The sequence below is a fragment of the Saprolegnia parasitica genome (assembly GCF_000151545.1).
Source record: "Saprolegnia parasitica CBS 223.65 unplaced genomic scaffold supercont2.4, whole genome shotgun sequence".
Taxonomy (NCBI): domain Eukaryota; phylum Oomycota; class Saprolegniomycetes; order Saprolegniales; family Saprolegniaceae; genus Saprolegnia; species Saprolegnia parasitica.
The window spans coordinates 111,985-128,140 of NW_012156398.1; the positions used below are offsets into that span (position 1 = coordinate 111,985).

The window sequence follows — 16,156 nt, forward strand, 5'->3', positions numbered from 1 at the left end:
CGGTAAGACGTGCGTGAAGGCGTTCCCCCGTACGAAAGCTGATGGCGTCAACGGCCACACCAAAACTCGGCTTGCCGACGTTCAGGTCTGACATGTACGTGCGCTGGAAGATGGCGCAGAGGTTCATTTTCGAGTTGACGGCGTACGTGCCGGCCGAGAGCACGTAGATGTTTGGGTTGTTGGGGAGCACGAGGTTGGTGATGGTGTAGTTGGTCATGCGCTTGGCGACCTTGGAGAGGTCGGTGAGGCTCGCTCCGGTCGCAAAGCTGTACTGCGAGAGGAGGTCGTTGGCGTGGTTGGCATCTGCGATTGGTGTCAGAAACTGGTAGCCATTGCCAATGTAGTCGTTGATGGCCCAGTTGTTGGCGACCGAGTCGATGCAGACAAGACAGACGACGCAGAGGCCGACGGCGATCGCGAGGTACTCTTGCACCTGGCGTGCTCGCGCCCAGAAGCGTGCATACGGGTCGGGCGTGGCCGTCGAATCGGCAGAGTACGAAGCGCCCCGTGGCTTGACGACCACCGACATCGCTGGCTTGTCTAGGTGATCAGGTAGTCTTTAATTATAGCAAGCGAAACGCAACGGTACGTAACCCGTCGTTTGCCTAGGGTAACGAACTTGAGTTCACAGCCTGCAATTGCGTATGCATCAACACCACTCAGGGAATCGATTTTCGCTGTCAGGGACAGAGGCTGTAGCCACGGCGGCTCACAAGGGTCAATAGACTGCTGATTGACCCTTGCTCCCAGCGGCCCCGTCGAGGTCGCGGGTGATTCCAATGGCGCTCGGTCACCTGCAGTGGGCCTATTGCATTTGCAACACGAGCCCCATGGACTTGCAATCCATCAAAGCCCTTGCAAGGCCATCGTCGAACGACGGCGACGCTGGTACGGCGGTTCATGGACATGAAATCAGTGGTGCCAAGGCCAAAATGGAAAACTTATCGATTTCGACTATGAATCGAACAACTATAATACCGCACGAGTCACAGGGCAGATGGCGTCTCAATAGATGGACACATCGGTGTTTTTGAGAATCTTGATGTTGAACATGAGTGTCTTGACGTCGTGCAAGTCGGCGTCGAGCAAATGGATGTGGTGGGCTTTGTCTTGCACGACGAGGTGCCGGTCCTCGGTGTTCGGCTTTTCAATCGCTGACGCGAACCGGTCGTTGACCGACTGCAAGCGGTCGTGGCCGTCGGCTGTGTTGGATGGACTGACCAACGTCGTACTGTTGATGGTGGCGTTGTGCTGCGGAACGTTCTGCCGCTTGTTGCGGAGTTCCTTCTCGGGCAACCCAAACGTGGTCAAGTGCGACATGAAGAACCACTGCAGCGTGCAGAGCCGGCGCGCCTTGCAGCGCATGATGGCCATCGACCGCTGTAGCATCGGCGGATCAATGTCAGTGATATAGTCCATGAGGATCGACGTCGAGTTGTACATGGCTTGGCGTGCGAGCGAGTTGGTCGCCATCAATTTCCAAAACGACCGGTTGAGAAGCTGGTCGAGGCCGACGACCAAGAGAATGTTGAGAATCAAACCGCCAGCGATCGCGCCGCTGACACGGATGTAAAAGCTGCTGTAAAAGTTGATAAAGACACCGTCGAGCTTCTGGACGGCCATCGTGAGGTCTTGGCGCGTGCTGTTGTTGTACTCGATGAACGCGGGTACGTAAAAGAGCAACACCGCGCTCAGATACAAGGATGTGACGCTGGTGAAGTTGCACAAGCCCATGAGCTTGCTCTCGCCGCAGTAGCTCGCACTCGACACAAGGTTCACGAGCACCTTGAGCGCCTTGAGAAACGCGCAGTTGAGCCAGAGCAAGCGCGTACTCAGCGCAAACGTCTGGATCGACATCCACGGGTCTGCGTTGAGTTGGTTGAACCAGTTGACTTCGCGGATAAACATGATGCCATGACCCATATCAAAGATGACGCCGGCCGTATACAGCAGCACAAAGATGTCCGAGTTGTAGCAAAACATGTCAAAGCGGAGCGCGTTCGAGACGTACGGGTACTTCTCGGGCAGGACCGTCTTGACGAGGCCGCGCAGCACCGACTGGATCGAATGCACGTCGGCGTCTTGCCACTGGATCGTGCGTCGGCTCGCAATGTAGCCGCCGAGCGCAAAGAGCAGCGCGATGCACTTGAGGTAGTTGGAGAACAAGCTAAAGACGCTCTGCTGGAGCATGAGCCCGTTGGACCACGTCGCACCTTCGACGTGCGTCGTATTGGTGATCTTGAGCGTCTTGGCGGTCGTATTGTACACCATCGTAAGCTCGCACGACGCGTAGCCAAAGCTAGCGATCGGCACGCACCCGGTGCAAAAGCACTTTGGCTGGTACCGGTAAAAGGACACGTTCAACACCTGCGGCGTCGAGACGTTCTTGACCGGGATCGGCTCGGTGAGGCGCATATCGGTCTGTTGCCGCGTTGGGGTATACCCCAAGGCGCCGAGCTGGCGATGGCCCATCGAGCCGTTCGCGAGGTTGGCCGTGCTTTCGTCGGTGAACGCGATTGTAAATGCGTTGCCGCGCAAAAACGTGATGGCATCTTGCACGACACCGAGCTGCGGGTTGCCGTTCGCAAGGTCCACGGGGTACGTCTTCTTGAAGATGGTGCAAAACGTGGCAAATTTCGCGTCCATGATGAACGTGCCAGCGTCGAGGAGGTAGATGTTGGGGTTGCTCGGCGTTACGAGGTTCGCGAGCGTGTAGTTCATGTTCCAGGCGCCAATGTTGGAGACGTCGCGGAGGCTCCAGCCCTTGGGAAAGGCGTAGAGACTCGCGAGCTGACTCGAGCTCGTGATCGTGGCGACCGCCGTCAAGTACGTGTAGCCGTTGCCCACAAAGTTGTTGATGGCCCAGTTGTTGAAGAGGGCGTCGATGCAGACGAGCACGACGACGATGATACCGAGCACGTAGGCGCCAAAGATCCAGACCTGCTGTATATGGGCGCTCACCTTGGCGTAGAGCGTATGGCCCTGGCCAGCACCAGGGTGCGCCGCGTACATTTGGCTCTTGGACTGGACGAGCACGTTGTTGGAGGTCCGTCGGCCGGGCATGCTGGATGCTCTAACGCTAAATCCGCACTGGTCAACACATCGTGAACACACCTTAAAAAGGGCGCTCAATTTAGCTGCCAATGAGGTCCGTTGCACAGCACCGAAACCTCACTGGAGGTATCACATCAACACAAATCGAGCATCTTATCCGGGCAAAATCTTATTTTGGACACGGCGTTTCCGGCTAAATCCTTTCAAAGTCACCTCTCAGTAGTGTGGACGGCACCATGATCTGTAGCCCCGGAGAGCAGACAAGGAGGCTATCAGTCCTCAAATACGAGACGCGTTGGGATGCGCAGTGCTGCCGACAATGGCCGGTTTGCGCGACGAGGAAGTTGAAACGATCTTTCTTCCATCGGGTGACCCCGTTGAGCTAGCACAATAGATCGAAACAATTCTTCGAAGAGCACTCCAACCGAGGTCCTCGCGGTGATCGCAGCATTGCCCCTTGGCGCTGGAACGAGCAGCTCGCCACGCTGAGCTTCGTTGGGACTGACAAGGCCGTGAACAGGTATCTTATGGTTGGCACCAACCATCGGCGGAGAGCGACTCAAGAATCCGTCTTGTCGGTGGGTATCAAACAGAAGCAATCGCTTTCCTCTCTGGATACCGTTGCCGCTCGCTATCACCCGCAACGATTTCACGATGAGATTGAAATCCCACACAGGTTTCGACTAAATAAATGGGTGCATTAATCACGGTTGATTAAACTCGTAGAGGACTTTGGCGAGGTCGTCGTCGAAGTAACTCTCGTCCGAAACAGTGCACACTGGCGCCGGCACCATCGCCGTCGGCGGCGCGCACGCCGAGCGTATGACCATGGCGAGCACCGAAGTTTGCTGGACGAGCGCGTGGAGCTGGCGCTCGAGCCGGTCCATGGTGACGCGCAGGTCGTCGACCTCGTGCTTGGAGACGCCGTCGTCGGTGATGTGGTACGTCTTGCGTCGAATGGCCTTCATGGCCTCGGGCGCGTCCCGTCGAAAGTGCGGGTGCTGAAAGCAGAACTGGGCCTCGCCGCGCTTGCGCTGGCGGAACCGGGTCTTCTCAAAGCCGTAGAAGCGCAGTTGGCGCGAGAACGAAGCGAAGTTGTTGTGGTTAAAATAGCGCGCAAGGAAGCTTTCCTCGAGCGTCTTGACGTCGAAGACAAGAAACGCGTCGCCGGCCGACGACCAGGAAAGCACCGTCGACGGGCTCTGCGAGAGCATCAAGTGCGTCTTTTGTAAAAACACCGACGACGACGCCATCCCGAAATTCAAACTGGCCGACGTTTTTTCATTTTCGCATCCGAGCAGATGGTTCCCACTGGACACCCGTTCGACACAGATGGCGGTGGTAGGCGCACCAGATGGCCAACGGCAAGAGATGTTGACTCGGACATAACGCAACGGACACACCGGCGTCGCTGCCACTTGGCGTCCGCGAGCAGCGGGAAGACCTCGGAAAGAACCCCCTTCGTCGTCGGGCCATGTGCTCAGAAGCACTGCGCTCGTCCCACCGCGCATCGTCCGCGATCGCAGCCCGGTTAGTGAGCAATTCATCATATCGCCTCTCGTAACGCCACGTCATGGGTGTCTTCATCGGAACAGCGCGAGTGGCTGTTCGTGAAGTCAGCCCATGGGGTCAGCGAAGCAGTCGAGTGGATAGGTTGTGAGTCCGAGTTGCACCCCTCAAGCCCCTCCCGCGCGCCCAAGCAGCCAAGACCAAAATGAGTGGCCTTCGCCGCGTGAGACAAAAGAGAAGAGAGACCGAAGAGCTGAGCGCGCTCAGAGATACGGTCGCGATGTTGTTACGCTAGGTGTAGTGGTATCATCACATCGCGTTGGCTGCCGTTTGATTCGTTTCAGTCCGTTTTGGACACATCAATATGAGTTATAGGGGCGCGTAGCCGCATCGAACCGTGCCCCGAAGCTTCCGGAACCAGTGGACCACACGCAAGTGTGTGTGTTTGAAAGGTTTATGTCTTGTATTACCACAAGAAATAATTTGTGTCTTGACGCTTACGTCCACGACTTGCGCTGGCTCGCAGACGACGCTTTGGCCTTGGTCGCGCGTCCGATGCTGCTCTTTGTCGGTCGGCTGGCGCGACGCATGCGTGCGGCGTCGGCATTCGCAATCGACTTGGCCGTTTGCAGGATTTGTTGCGCCTTGACGCTCTCTTCGTAGACGCGCAGTGGGTCTTTGGTCGTCTTGACCGACGTCACGGCGCTGCGCAAGGATGCCGTGTCATTGTCATGGTCATAATCGTCCTGCGTCACATCGAAGCGTGTGTGCCATACGTCTCGCACCGTGGCTTCGAAGACGCTGTCGTCGTCGAGAGAGTTGCTGACCATCTCGTAGTAGGATTCAAATTCCGCCTGCGTCACGAGCCCTAATAGGACAGCCTTAGCGCTCCTGCAGGCGACGGAGGATGCGAGACCCGACGCCGGGAGCACGAACGCGTCGTGGAAATTGCTGTGGACTTGGGCCTCCGAGCACTTGCCGGATCGGACGTCCGGGTGGCTGCTCGGGTCGAAGCGCGCAATAAAGTCGCCATAGGCAAGACTGCCATGCTATCCGCACCATGAGGCGATCGCTAAAACCATAGAGTCGTGCCTTGTCTGCGTCCAACGCGCGGAAGGTTCGCCGCACGATCGCGCACCGGGCGTCGGGCAGGCGCTGGACGAGCAGCTGCTGCACGAGCGACGCAAAGCTCATCGTGCCCGTGTCTTTGGGGTCGTAGAGCTCAAAGAGAACGCGCCAGTCCTTGTCCGAGAGAATCACGCCGGCGTCCTTCATCGTCGTCTTGAAGTCGGCCAGCGACAAGGTTGGCGTGAGCTTGGCGCGCCGCAAAATGCAAGCATACGCGGGGACTCCGATCGCCTTCATTTGCGTCGTCACACGGGCGACCACCCCTTTTTTGCCAGCGTCCAGAGAGGCGATGTCGATGCCACCGGTCTCGCTTGTCGGTTCGGATCCTGAGCACGACGGGCTGGCGTTGTAGAGGAGAGAGCTCGCCGAGTCGGACGACATCCACGCAGTTGTCGTCCTCGGGAAATGACCTTTTGTGGCCGGAATGACCGGTGCAATGGCAACAGACTTGGTGGACTTGGCCGTGCCAGGCCGGGCAGAGCTCCACGCGGCGGCGACGGGCGCGCGGACGCGCCACGAGTTGATGACCATGCTCGCAAAGGCCTCGTCGCTCTCGATGACGTTGCTCAGATGCTCGTAGTACTGGGCAAAGTCATCCCACGTCACGACGCTACTCGTTTTGGCGCGCGACGGATCAAAGAACATGCTGAGAAACTCGGTGAGGACTTCAACGTCCGTCTTGAGACCGGACCGAACGTCCGGGTGCTTGCTCGTGTCGTACCGGCCCTTGATGTCTGCGGCAGAGAGCACCCCGTTGCCGTCCCGGTCCAAGGCCTCAAAGGCGCCGCGGACCACCGCGGTCCGCGCCGCGTTCATGGGCTCAGAGAGCGCCAAGAGAAACTCATTGAGGTCGATGCTGCCGCTGCGATCGACATCGAAGAGCTCAAAGAGGCGCCTGGCGTCCTTCTCGGAGACGTCGAGTTGGAGTTCCTTGAGCGCTTTTTTAAAAGCCGTACAATCGATGCTCCCGCCGTGACTTGCCATGAGGCGGAAGCGGCGCGAGAGGCCCTGGAGCCCGGACGCGCCCTTGGCCTTGAGCTGCGTCTTGATCTGCGACAGCACAAACGCCATGCCATGGTCAATGTCGTCGGCTTTTGGCTTGGGCGTCGTCGCCGATAAGGACGACGAGCTTCGCGCTTCGTTGACCTTGGAGGATCTGTGATGCATGCTAATAGTACCGCGCAGTAGTATGCAGCAGGCTCGTCGCCACGTACGACGATGTTGTTGTTGTTGTTGTTGGGCGCCGCAGTACCGAGGTCGTCGCGCGCCGGCCGCCATATTCATCGCCGGCATCGCCATGCTGGCGCAGCACTAGCACCGACGCTCAATGGCTCCAAGAAGATATGAGCGAAGCCCACCTTGGCCCGCGTTCTCCTTGTCGCGCTGGAGGGCCTTCCCAAAGCAAAAGGACTTTGGCGGCAGCGTGTACGACGCCTGCTTGGCCTCGCCGATGCCCGCCACGTGCTTGGACGCGACCGTCTTGAGCGGCTGACGCGGCTACAGACGCCATGAGCCAGCGTGACCAACACGCCATGGGCGGAGTACGAGAAAGTTGGCTTTGTAGTAGGCGGCAAAGTCGGCGAACGAGACCGTCCCGCGCTGGCCGACGTCCATGTCGACGATGGCGCTGACGATGTTCTGGTTCGTGGGCTCGACGCCGAGGGCCTGCAGGAGACCGCCCATCTCGCTGCGGTCGATGGCGCCATCCCGCGACGTGTCGAAGCGCTCAAAGATCTCGCGCGCCCGCTCCATGCTGCGCGTCGACTTGCCTGCTTAAGATACCACGACACTGGCATTTATTGGCGACATACAATAGCGTAGATGCACAAGATCTTCCGCCGACTGCCGTTTCTACGGCACAGATTTGGTATGTGTTTTCTACTGCTTACAAAAAGCAAGTATACATGTTTAAAACATCGAGTCGCTTAGGAAAACCGTAAACGGACATGCGAGCGTGACTGGGTTGCGCTGCCACTTCAACGGTTGACCGCCGACACAACTTGTGCAGTATTATGATACTATCAAGAGAACGTCGCTACACCATGCACCATGTAGGTAAACTCCTCATGTAGTATCTTGATGCGTAAATAGCTCACGAGCAGCTCCACCGTGTGTACCGGTACCCACAACGTTAAAGCCAGCCAGCGCACACAGCCCCATCAATGCACTGCAAGTACAAGCCATCGTGGTACACTTCGTGGTACCTAGGGCAGTTTAAAACCAAGCTAGAGAAGGCGGCTCACACGTCGTCGTCGCCCAGAAACGCCACGCTGATAGGAATCGTTCTGGATTTCGCGCCCCCTCAACTGCGTGGTTGCCATGCGCCGCGTCACGAGCCCTTTTCCATCCCATCTCGTACAGTACCCTAATCATAGACAAGTTGTCGTCACATCCTTGTCGAGCAGCCTGTGGCGGACCCTTCTATGGCCGTGCTGCAGAGTGCGCCACTCTCTGGCTCCGTAATGCCGACCCACATTCTCCATTTCACTCAATCGACCAATCCCATGCATGAAATCCCTGCATTTTGGCCAATCACTCCACAAGTACCATCACTCTGACATTGCACCTCAACCGGACGCCATCCGGTCGGCGGCCTTTCGTTGTGCATTGCGCGAGTTGCACCTTCGATGGCGGTCCTCGAGGACATCCGCGACCTGCTCCAGGCCATCTGCGAGGCGCCGACGCAGCTGCCATCACTCGACGAGTACGAAGCGCTGCTCGACGAATGGCGGCAGCAGGCGACGGCGGTGCTAAATACGCTCGACCAGCAGAGCGAGACGGAAACGATGCGGTCGGACCTCATGAGCGACACCATGAGCCTGTTCTCGCTGGACCCGTCGTCGCTCGCGAGCCACACGGACGCTGCGTCCATCACGCACTTGGACATTGCGGTACTGCACGCATCGCCGTTCCTACTGCGCCTGCCCGACCACCGGCTCCTGCCGCTGCCCGAGCTCAACATACGCCACGAGCAACGGAGCCTGCACAAGATCTTTCACGAGAGCAAGCGAGCGCTGCGGACGATGCAAGGCGTCATGACGGTCGACTCGCTCCGCGAAGTGCTCGACCGCGACGTCCAGGTGCTCCACTTTAGTGGCCATGGCGGCGTCGTGGCGTCCGGCCCCGACGCCCTCGTGTTTGAGGACCCGCACGCGACCGGTCTCGGGCAGCTCGTCGATGCGCGCCACCTCTCGTCGATCCTCCGTGCAGGCTGCGCCTCGACCAGCGTCAAGCTCGTCTTTGTCTCGTCGTGCCACTCGGCCGAGGTCGGCCGCGTCTTCATCAACGCTGGCGTCGAGCACGTGGTGTGCGCGCGCCAGGACGAGCGCGTTCTGGACGAGACGTCCATCTTGTTTGCGCAGTCCTTCTACCATGCGCTCGTGCATGGGAAGACCGTGCCGCAGGCGTTTGAGATCGCACAGACCCGCGTCCGCGCCGAGGTCGCCGACGAAAGCAACAAGTTCTTATTGCTGCAACACCCGCGTGTGCACGCCGATTGCGGCCACGCCGAGTACGCCCAGTGCGTCTCGACGCCGCTCTTTGCAGAGATCCCAATCGGGCCCTACGTGACGCTGACGCAGCATTTACACCACGCGAGCCGACCAAGCAGCAGTCTCCCGCCCATGCCATCGGTCTTTTTAGGTCGAGAGATGGAGCTCCATGCGCTCTGCAGTGCGCTCCCGTCGCAGCGCCTACTCACGATCCGCGGCTCGCCCGGTTCGGCGTCCAGTGGTTGATAATTTGATAGTTATATCACTTTGACTAGGCATTGGGAAAAGCACGTGTGCGCTCAAGGTCGGTCACTACCTCGCCGAGCGCCACGTGTACGAGCACGGCGTCTTCTTTGTGAGCGCGCGCGGGGTGCAAAGTGTCGAGTCGCTCGAGGCATCGATCCGGTCGGCCGTCAACGCCGATGACGCGTCGTCGTCGATGGTCCACGCGCCGCTCTCGTCGGTTCTCCACCACGTGCTCTTGATCTTGGACAACATGGAAGACCCGTACCAAGCCAACGGCGTGGCCGTCCAGAGCTTTTTGCGGCAGCTCCTCGACGCGTGCCCGCAGTTGCGACTCCTTCTGACATCGCGCGTCGCGATGCAACTGCCGGACGAAAAGATTATGAGTCTCAGCCGGCTCTCGAGCGTCCACGCCGTGCGTCTCTTTCTCAAGAAGGCGCCGCGGCGGCTGCAAGAAGCCACCGATTTCTACGCAGCGCCCGGTGTGCTGGAAGATCAGCTCCGCGACCACCCGCTCCTCGCGTTCCTCGACGGTCATCCCCAAGCCATCTCGCTCTGCGCCTCGCTGCTTCTGGACAAGACGCTGCCCGAGCTCACGCAAGCCATGGTGTCACCCGACGCGTCCGCGTCACTGCCACCGCTCATGGCCTCGCTGACTGTCTCGGTCGCGTCGCTGCCGAGCGACGACGTGCGCAACTTCTTCGCGCTGCAGGGTCTCTTCCCCGGCGGCGGGCTCGCCATGGACTTTAAAGCGATGCTCGGCGCCGACTTTGAGGCCCACGCGTCGCTCCTCGTGCGGTTTTCGCTGCTGCAGAAGCAGTACCCGCAGGCCAAAGTGGTGCGGGACCCGATCATGCTCAGCGCGTGGACGCACTACAGCGGGTACGTGGGCGGCCGCGACAAGTTCACGTCAGTGCACCGCAGTCGCAAGGCCCACCAAGAAGAAAAGGTCCAGACCACCGTGGCCCAAGCCTCGATGCTCTCGCTCTCGACCATCTACTCGACGTTTCCGTTCATTTCGAGCTTTGCGCGCCATTGGCTCTCGACCGAACCGACGATCGGCCACAACCTCGAGAAGCTCTGCGCCAAGCATTTTCAAAAAAGCATCCGGTGGATCTACCGCTACATTGGCACCTTTGGCCCGTTCTCGTCGGCCGCCTATGTGCTCTTTGACATTCAAGAGCCGAATCTCTGGATGTGCCTCGAGCGCTTTCTGGAGAAGCACCAAGATGCAGTCAACGACAGCAAGCGCGAGCTCGTGGCCGCGGCGCTGCCTGGCGCCTCCGATATGGATGTCAACTCGAGCGAGGACGCGCCGTCGTCCTCCTACACCCCGGCCGTGACGACGACGACGGACGATCCGAGCGCCGAGCTCAGCAGCGAAAGCAGCGACAAGGCGACGATCGGAGCCAGAAAGATTGTCCGCAAGAAGCACCGCAAGTCGGATCCGAAACTCGCGCTTGTCGTCGCCGACATGGCGTGTTACTTTGCCCACACGCTGTACCTCGCGGGCCGCCATGACGGCGCGACCCGGGCCGCGACGCTCGGCATCGGTCTCTGCAAGCAGTATGGCTTCCGCGGGGTGGAGGCCAATTTGCGCAAGCTTATGGGCGTCATCTTGGTAACGATTGTCTTGTGTTTCGTGAAAAAAGTTATATGGATGAGGACTAGATCAACGAAAAGAAGCTCGACGACGCCAAGGCGCAGTTTGGGATCGCGCTCATCCTCTACAAGTCGACCGTCTCCAAGATCGGCCATGCGACCGCCATGACGGGCGTGGGCCTCGTGCACTCGCGGCAAGGCAACCTGCGCGGTACCTCTCTTTTTCAAAAACGATTGTCAATAAGACACTATATGTTTCTAGGCGCACACGCGTGCTTTGTAAAGGCGCTAACCATGTACGAGTGGAGCCACCACGTTGTGGGGCAGCTCAACTGCCACCAGCGCCTCGGGCACCTCGAGAAGAAGCTCAAGCTCGGCGAAGAGAGCGACGTGACGCAGCATTATGCCGCGTGTCGACGGCTCCAAGGTGACCTCAACCTCCACCGCAAGGAAGATCAGGACGGACTCCGCTGGGTCGGCCACGAGATGAGCCTCCTCCTCGAGATCGCCGACACGCACGTCGCGTCGACAAAGAAGACCCACCCGGCGCGGTCGAGCAAGACGCCGGCCAGTCATACTATCGCGGCGCAGAGTACCGTCGAGAGCAGCGACGAGAGCAGTTTTGCCAAGCGAAAAACGTACGACAGCACGCGGCGCCGGTCCAGCGGCAACCAAAAACAACTCTTTCCGGACGCTACCCCGCCCGTCCCCTCACCGATCAGCTAGAATATAGTATCATTCAAGTATCAACTTGATCTTTATTTGTGTTCATTCCGCATGCGGCTTCAAGTAGGCAGGGGTGTACAGCGAGGACTTGGTGGGCGGCAACGACCTTCGCCGCTGGGGCTCGTCCCCGAGGACCACGTCGTGGTTCATGCTCTGGGGTGCGAGCACGCTAATCTCCTGGTCCAGCTCGAGCTCTTCGGCGACGTCTTCAATGTCGTCGTCCAGGTCACCCGACTTCTTCTTCGCACTCTTCCAGTCGCTCGCGGGCGTGGACGAAAAGTCCACTTGGTTGTCGGCGATCGGGATGCCGTCGAGCGTCGCGTTGTCCTGGATCGCCTTCATGACGCCTTGGGGCTTGAACTGCAACAGATTGCGGATCCCAAAGAGCTCGCCGTGTTGCTAGGACCGCGTCAGTGTTGGTGTTTCTATCAGTGTATCGAGTCCCGTACGCCTTTGACGCCGATGATGGCCTCGAAATACCGCGGCCCCATCTTGCCTTTGAGCGTCGTGTCGGTGAGCTGCTGCTTGTAAATCTACCCGTCTTGTGTACAACCTTATTGTCGTATGGGATATATATAAAAAGACGCACCTGGCGGGCGTAAATCATTTCTTCAATCGTGCCGAGCGTAATAAGCCGAAACACCTTGACGTCCCGCGTCTGCCCGATGCGGTACGCGCGGTCCTGCGCCTGGCAGTCATGCGCCGGGTTCCAGCTCGGATCAAAGATGACGACATTGGTTGCGCTTGTAATGTTGAGTCCGAGACCCCCGGCTTTGGTCGAAATGAGAAACACGCCGAGCGTCGGGTCGCGATTGAAGCGCTGGACGAGCGCGAGCCGCTCGTCGACCTTGGTGGACCCGTCCAGACGCACGTACGCGCACGCTTTCGAGATAAGAAACTAGTCCAGCACGCGTTTCTTAGCTGCGCGCATATACACTAGATGGCGCAGTACAGCTTGTAGAATGTCGAGCATGCGCACGCTGCGGCTAAACAGCAACACCTACGCCACCGACCATCTCAGCAACATTCAAGTCGTCTTCTTGGAAGACAAGATGTACACCTTTTCGTGCTTGCGCATCCAGATCGAGAGGAGCTTCTCGAGCACGACCATCTTGCCGCAGAGTGCCGTGTTCATCTTCTCAAAGAGGCCTTGTGCTTGGTAGAGCCCAATCGTGTCCTACTCCGTAGATATATATTGAGTTTCCTAAAACCTCCCAAAACGACAGACGAGGTCCTTGCCGAACGCGACGGTCGCAAAGGCTTTGGTCGCGGCTTGGACGTCGTCCGGGTCTCTTGGGTTGACGCGCAAGAGGTCGAGGTGGTTCGAGAGCTTGAGCAGCTACGTATCAAATCGCTGAAAATGGTGCTTCTTGTCGCCATATCTACCTGGGCGATGCAAGGAAATTGGATGCACGCCGGGCACGCTTGGCATGCTTCGTCGTCCGGATGGTGCTTTTGCCACAGGACGCCCCCCGAGACGTAGCAGCACCGCCGCCGGGTCTTCTTCCGGCCGCAGTCGCACAAGTCGTCGCCGCGAATGAGCACTTGAAAGTCGGGCGACGCAATGACGCGGTCGTACACGGCGCGCTGGAGCGGCGTGAGTTCGCAAAAGACAATCTTGTCGAATTTTTGAATGCGCGTAAAGTCGGGGTGGATCCTAGAAAACACGAAATTGTTGAAAATCCCATCAAACATGGCAAGAAAGGCAGACGATTTGTCGCGGCGGAGGTAGTATGGTACGAGGCAGTCGCGCAGCTGCTTCTCCTTGGCACGGGCACGCTCGATGGCTTCGGGCGCCGCCGATTTTTTCGCGCGAATTTGATGTCGTCGGCGTAGTATGACCGAAACTCACTCACACTGCCTAGCTGCCCACCACATTTTAAATGACATATTTGGAAGACGAGCCAGAAGAAGAAGAGGTACCGAGCCTTCGTGGATCGTGTTGAGGAGGCAGTGGAGCTCGTCCGTGTCGTTCTGCATGAGTGTGCCCGTGAGTCCGAGCCGCCGCTTGCAGAAAAGCGCCTGGACTGCTTTCGTGGCTTGCGATTCCGGGTTCTTCAAGCAGTGCATTTCATCCAGAACAACGAGGTACCATGGCACAGCCTGGATTTGCGGCAAGTTGGCCTTCAAAATGTCGTAGCTGCAAATGACAATATCGTGGGTCCCGCTAATCATCGCAAACGTTGAGACATGAGCGACGCGAACCGAAAAAAGACAATAAAAAGCATGTCGGTGCCAGACCCGGAGCAGACGCAATTGGCACATGCTCGGTGCCATCTGCGTCGTGACGTTGCTCCTAGCACCTCTCAAACCCTGGACTACTTCTTCGTCCGTGGACAGGTTGTCTCTTCCTCCCAGCCAAGATATGCTTCTTGGCGTGGTCCGACTTAAACTCGAGGGTTCGTTTAAAAGCTCGTTGCTTTTGGACACGCTGGGCGTCGCTGTCTGCACCACGCAAGGGATTCGTGCATCGTGGGCAGACGGGCGACGTGGTCCATAGATACGTAGCACATGCAAACACGCACACAGGACGGCGACGTACCGAGACAAGGACGTCAAGACGGCTTCGCGATCCTGCCGTTTGCCGTTCAGAATGACTGGGCGACAGCACATCCAGAGCTTTAGTTCGAGCTCCCAGTTCATGAGGAGCGACGCTGGCACGACAATCTAACGCGTCTCTCAGCCATAAGGTTTATAGGACTCTGTGTTCGTACAAGAATCGGCGGCGGGATCGTGTTGACGTCGAAGTCGAGCGGCTCGCGACGCGACACACTCCGGAGGCGGTTGCGGTACACCTCCTTGTCGCTCGCCGTGCCTACGTCATACATGTGTAGTACACGATAAGAATGCATAAGCTCGCACCTTCTTTGAAGAGCAGCGCCGACAAGAGACCAATCACCTGGATCGTCTTGCCGAGACCCATTTCGTCACCTATGAAAAGAGACATAGTGTCTTGTACAAGTCTTCAAGTCGCGAACCGAGAATCGCGCCGCGGTTCTCAACGACGGCTTGAAACATCCAAGAAACCCCGTCGCGCTGGTACGGTTGGAGAAACCGGTTGAGGCGACCGGGGACTTGGACGCGGCGCGAGAACATGTCGTTTGGGCCGTCGAGTAGCACGAGAGGCTCGTCGATTGCCCCCTACTCGACTCCAATGACAGCGTGCTTTCTGGGAATTCGTGGAGATACCGCGGGCGGTGAAAGCTTGGGCCACGTATTCTCATCATCATCCTCGTTGTCATCGTTGTTGTCATCGTCATCAAGTTTGGCCGGGCGATGGCTCGGGGGCCGGCGCTACGAAGCACCGTGTGCATCGATGGTGGGCGATGCATGGCTCTGGCGTCTACCTTGGGTGCAGGCGTCGTCGACGTCGGCTGGCTCTTTCGCTTGGGCGCCACGTCAATCGCAGAGGCAGCGCCTATCGGCTTGGTGCGCGCAGTGTTGGAGGCCATGGGCACGGCGTCGCTGAGCCAGTCGTCGTCGTCGCTCAGGCTGCCGTTGGGCGGTCCCGGTGCCGCCTCGGCGCGCTGCAAGGCAGCGAGCAGCGCGTTTTGCGTGATTAGCTGCGTGCGTGGCGCTGCGGCGTGGCGCTGCACGGGCTGAGTCGTATGGAGCCCGAACGGCGAGACGTATGTTGGCCGCCTGTCGACCTCCTGGACCGGCATGGACTCCGCGTCGGGCGTTGGGGGCACCGATGGGTACGTGATCGTCCACGCGTCTCTGTCTGAATCTATTGGCGGTGTCGGTCGCAAGGCCGCCGGCGGTGGCTCACGAGGACGGACTGTCGCTGGTCGCGCTGTCGACTGCAAGCGTGTCGTCATGTCGTAGGTGGCGCGGTCGACGGCTGCAGGTGCGGTTGACTCTTGCTTGGCCGCTACGGGATCACCTGTCGTTGGTGCTTTGGGCTCGGCTCGTGGCGGCGGGGCAGCCTTGGCTGCGTTCTGGAAGACCGGGAGGCTGCTGGCCCGTGGGTTGAGCGCCAGGAGCCGTTCGAAGACCGACATCATGGGCTTCTTCTCGGCGGGCGTCCATGGCGCGGAGGCGCTTGGCACTGCAGCTCGCGCCTGCGCGGTTGGTCGGTCGATCACGCCTTGCAATGCAGCGCTACGGGCCAGCGGCAGCCCGCCATCGCTCTCGTCGTCGCTACTCGGGAGCAAGTCCATCCACGTCAATGCCCCATTTCGTCCAAGTTTCGGAACTATCCTAGCTGTAGGATTTGAATTCGGTTCAAATCGGACCAGTCCGAAATGGAATGCTCAAGTGCGCGCCAAGAGCAACTTCAACAAGATCGGTATGACATGGGAGTTTTATGATGACTGGGAAAGGAGCGTGACGCCCACTCTTGTGCTGAAATCAGGACACGTGACGCCTTGACCAGGACACACGTATCCTTGGACTCGAGC

At 58.8% G+C, this 16,156-nt stretch overlaps 4 protein-coding genes across 4 annotated transcripts; 1 reads left to right on the forward strand and 3 right to left on the reverse strand.

Annotated features, from left to right (window-relative positions):
• Nucleotides 1–1,005: 1,005 nt before the first annotated feature.
• On the reverse strand, nt 1,006–3,063 carry SPRG_19187 (hypothetical protein; the record flags this gene model as incomplete). The annotated part of the gene is made up of 1 exon (XM_012340223.1): nt 1,006–3,063. One exon carries the CDS (start codon nt 3,061–3,063, stop codon nt 1,006–1,008), a length of 2,058 nt encoding a protein of 685 aa, XP_012195613.1.
• A 1,997-nt stretch (nt 3,064–5,060) lies between these two features.
• Nucleotides 5,061–7,374, reverse strand: SPRG_19188 (hypothetical protein; the record flags this gene model as incomplete). The annotated part of the gene is made up of 6 exons (XM_012340224.1): nt 5,061–5,431; nt 5,480–5,612; nt 5,692–6,847; nt 6,906–7,002; nt 7,050–7,188; nt 7,237–7,374. The coding sequence occupies 6 exons, from the start codon at nt 7,372–7,374 to the stop codon at nt 5,061–5,063; spliced, it is 2,034 nt and encodes a 677-aa protein (XP_012195614.1).
• A 944-nt stretch (nt 7,375–8,318) lies between these two features.
• SPRG_19189 (hypothetical protein) lies at nt 8,319–11,753 on the forward strand (the record flags this gene model as incomplete). Its single annotated transcript, XM_012340225.1, has 4 exons — nt 8,319–9,408; nt 9,458–11,046; nt 11,097–11,238; nt 11,290–11,753. The coding sequence occupies 4 exons, from the start codon at nt 8,319–8,321 to the stop codon at nt 11,751–11,753; spliced, it is 3,285 nt and encodes a 1,094-aa protein (XP_012195615.1).
• Nucleotides 11,754–11,795: 42 nt separating this feature from the next.
• On the reverse strand, nt 11,796–15,940 carry SPRG_01594 (hypothetical protein; the record flags this gene model as incomplete). Its single annotated transcript, XM_012339963.1, has 15 exons — nt 15,101–15,940; nt 14,943–15,047; nt 14,732–14,894; nt 14,616–14,684; nt 14,468–14,568; nt 14,296–14,420; nt 13,677–13,920; nt 13,465–13,517; nt 13,140–13,410; nt 12,982–13,092; nt 12,814–12,930; nt 12,706–12,753; nt 12,343–12,651; nt 12,203–12,286; nt 11,796–12,152 (listed from the first exon to the last, which is right to left on the reverse strand). Exons 1-15 carry the CDS (start codon nt 15,914–15,916, stop codon nt 11,796–11,798), a joined length of 2,973 nt encoding a protein of 990 aa, XP_012195353.1. The 5' UTR covers nt 15,917–15,940.
• Nucleotides 15,941–16,156: the final 216 nt, after the last annotated feature.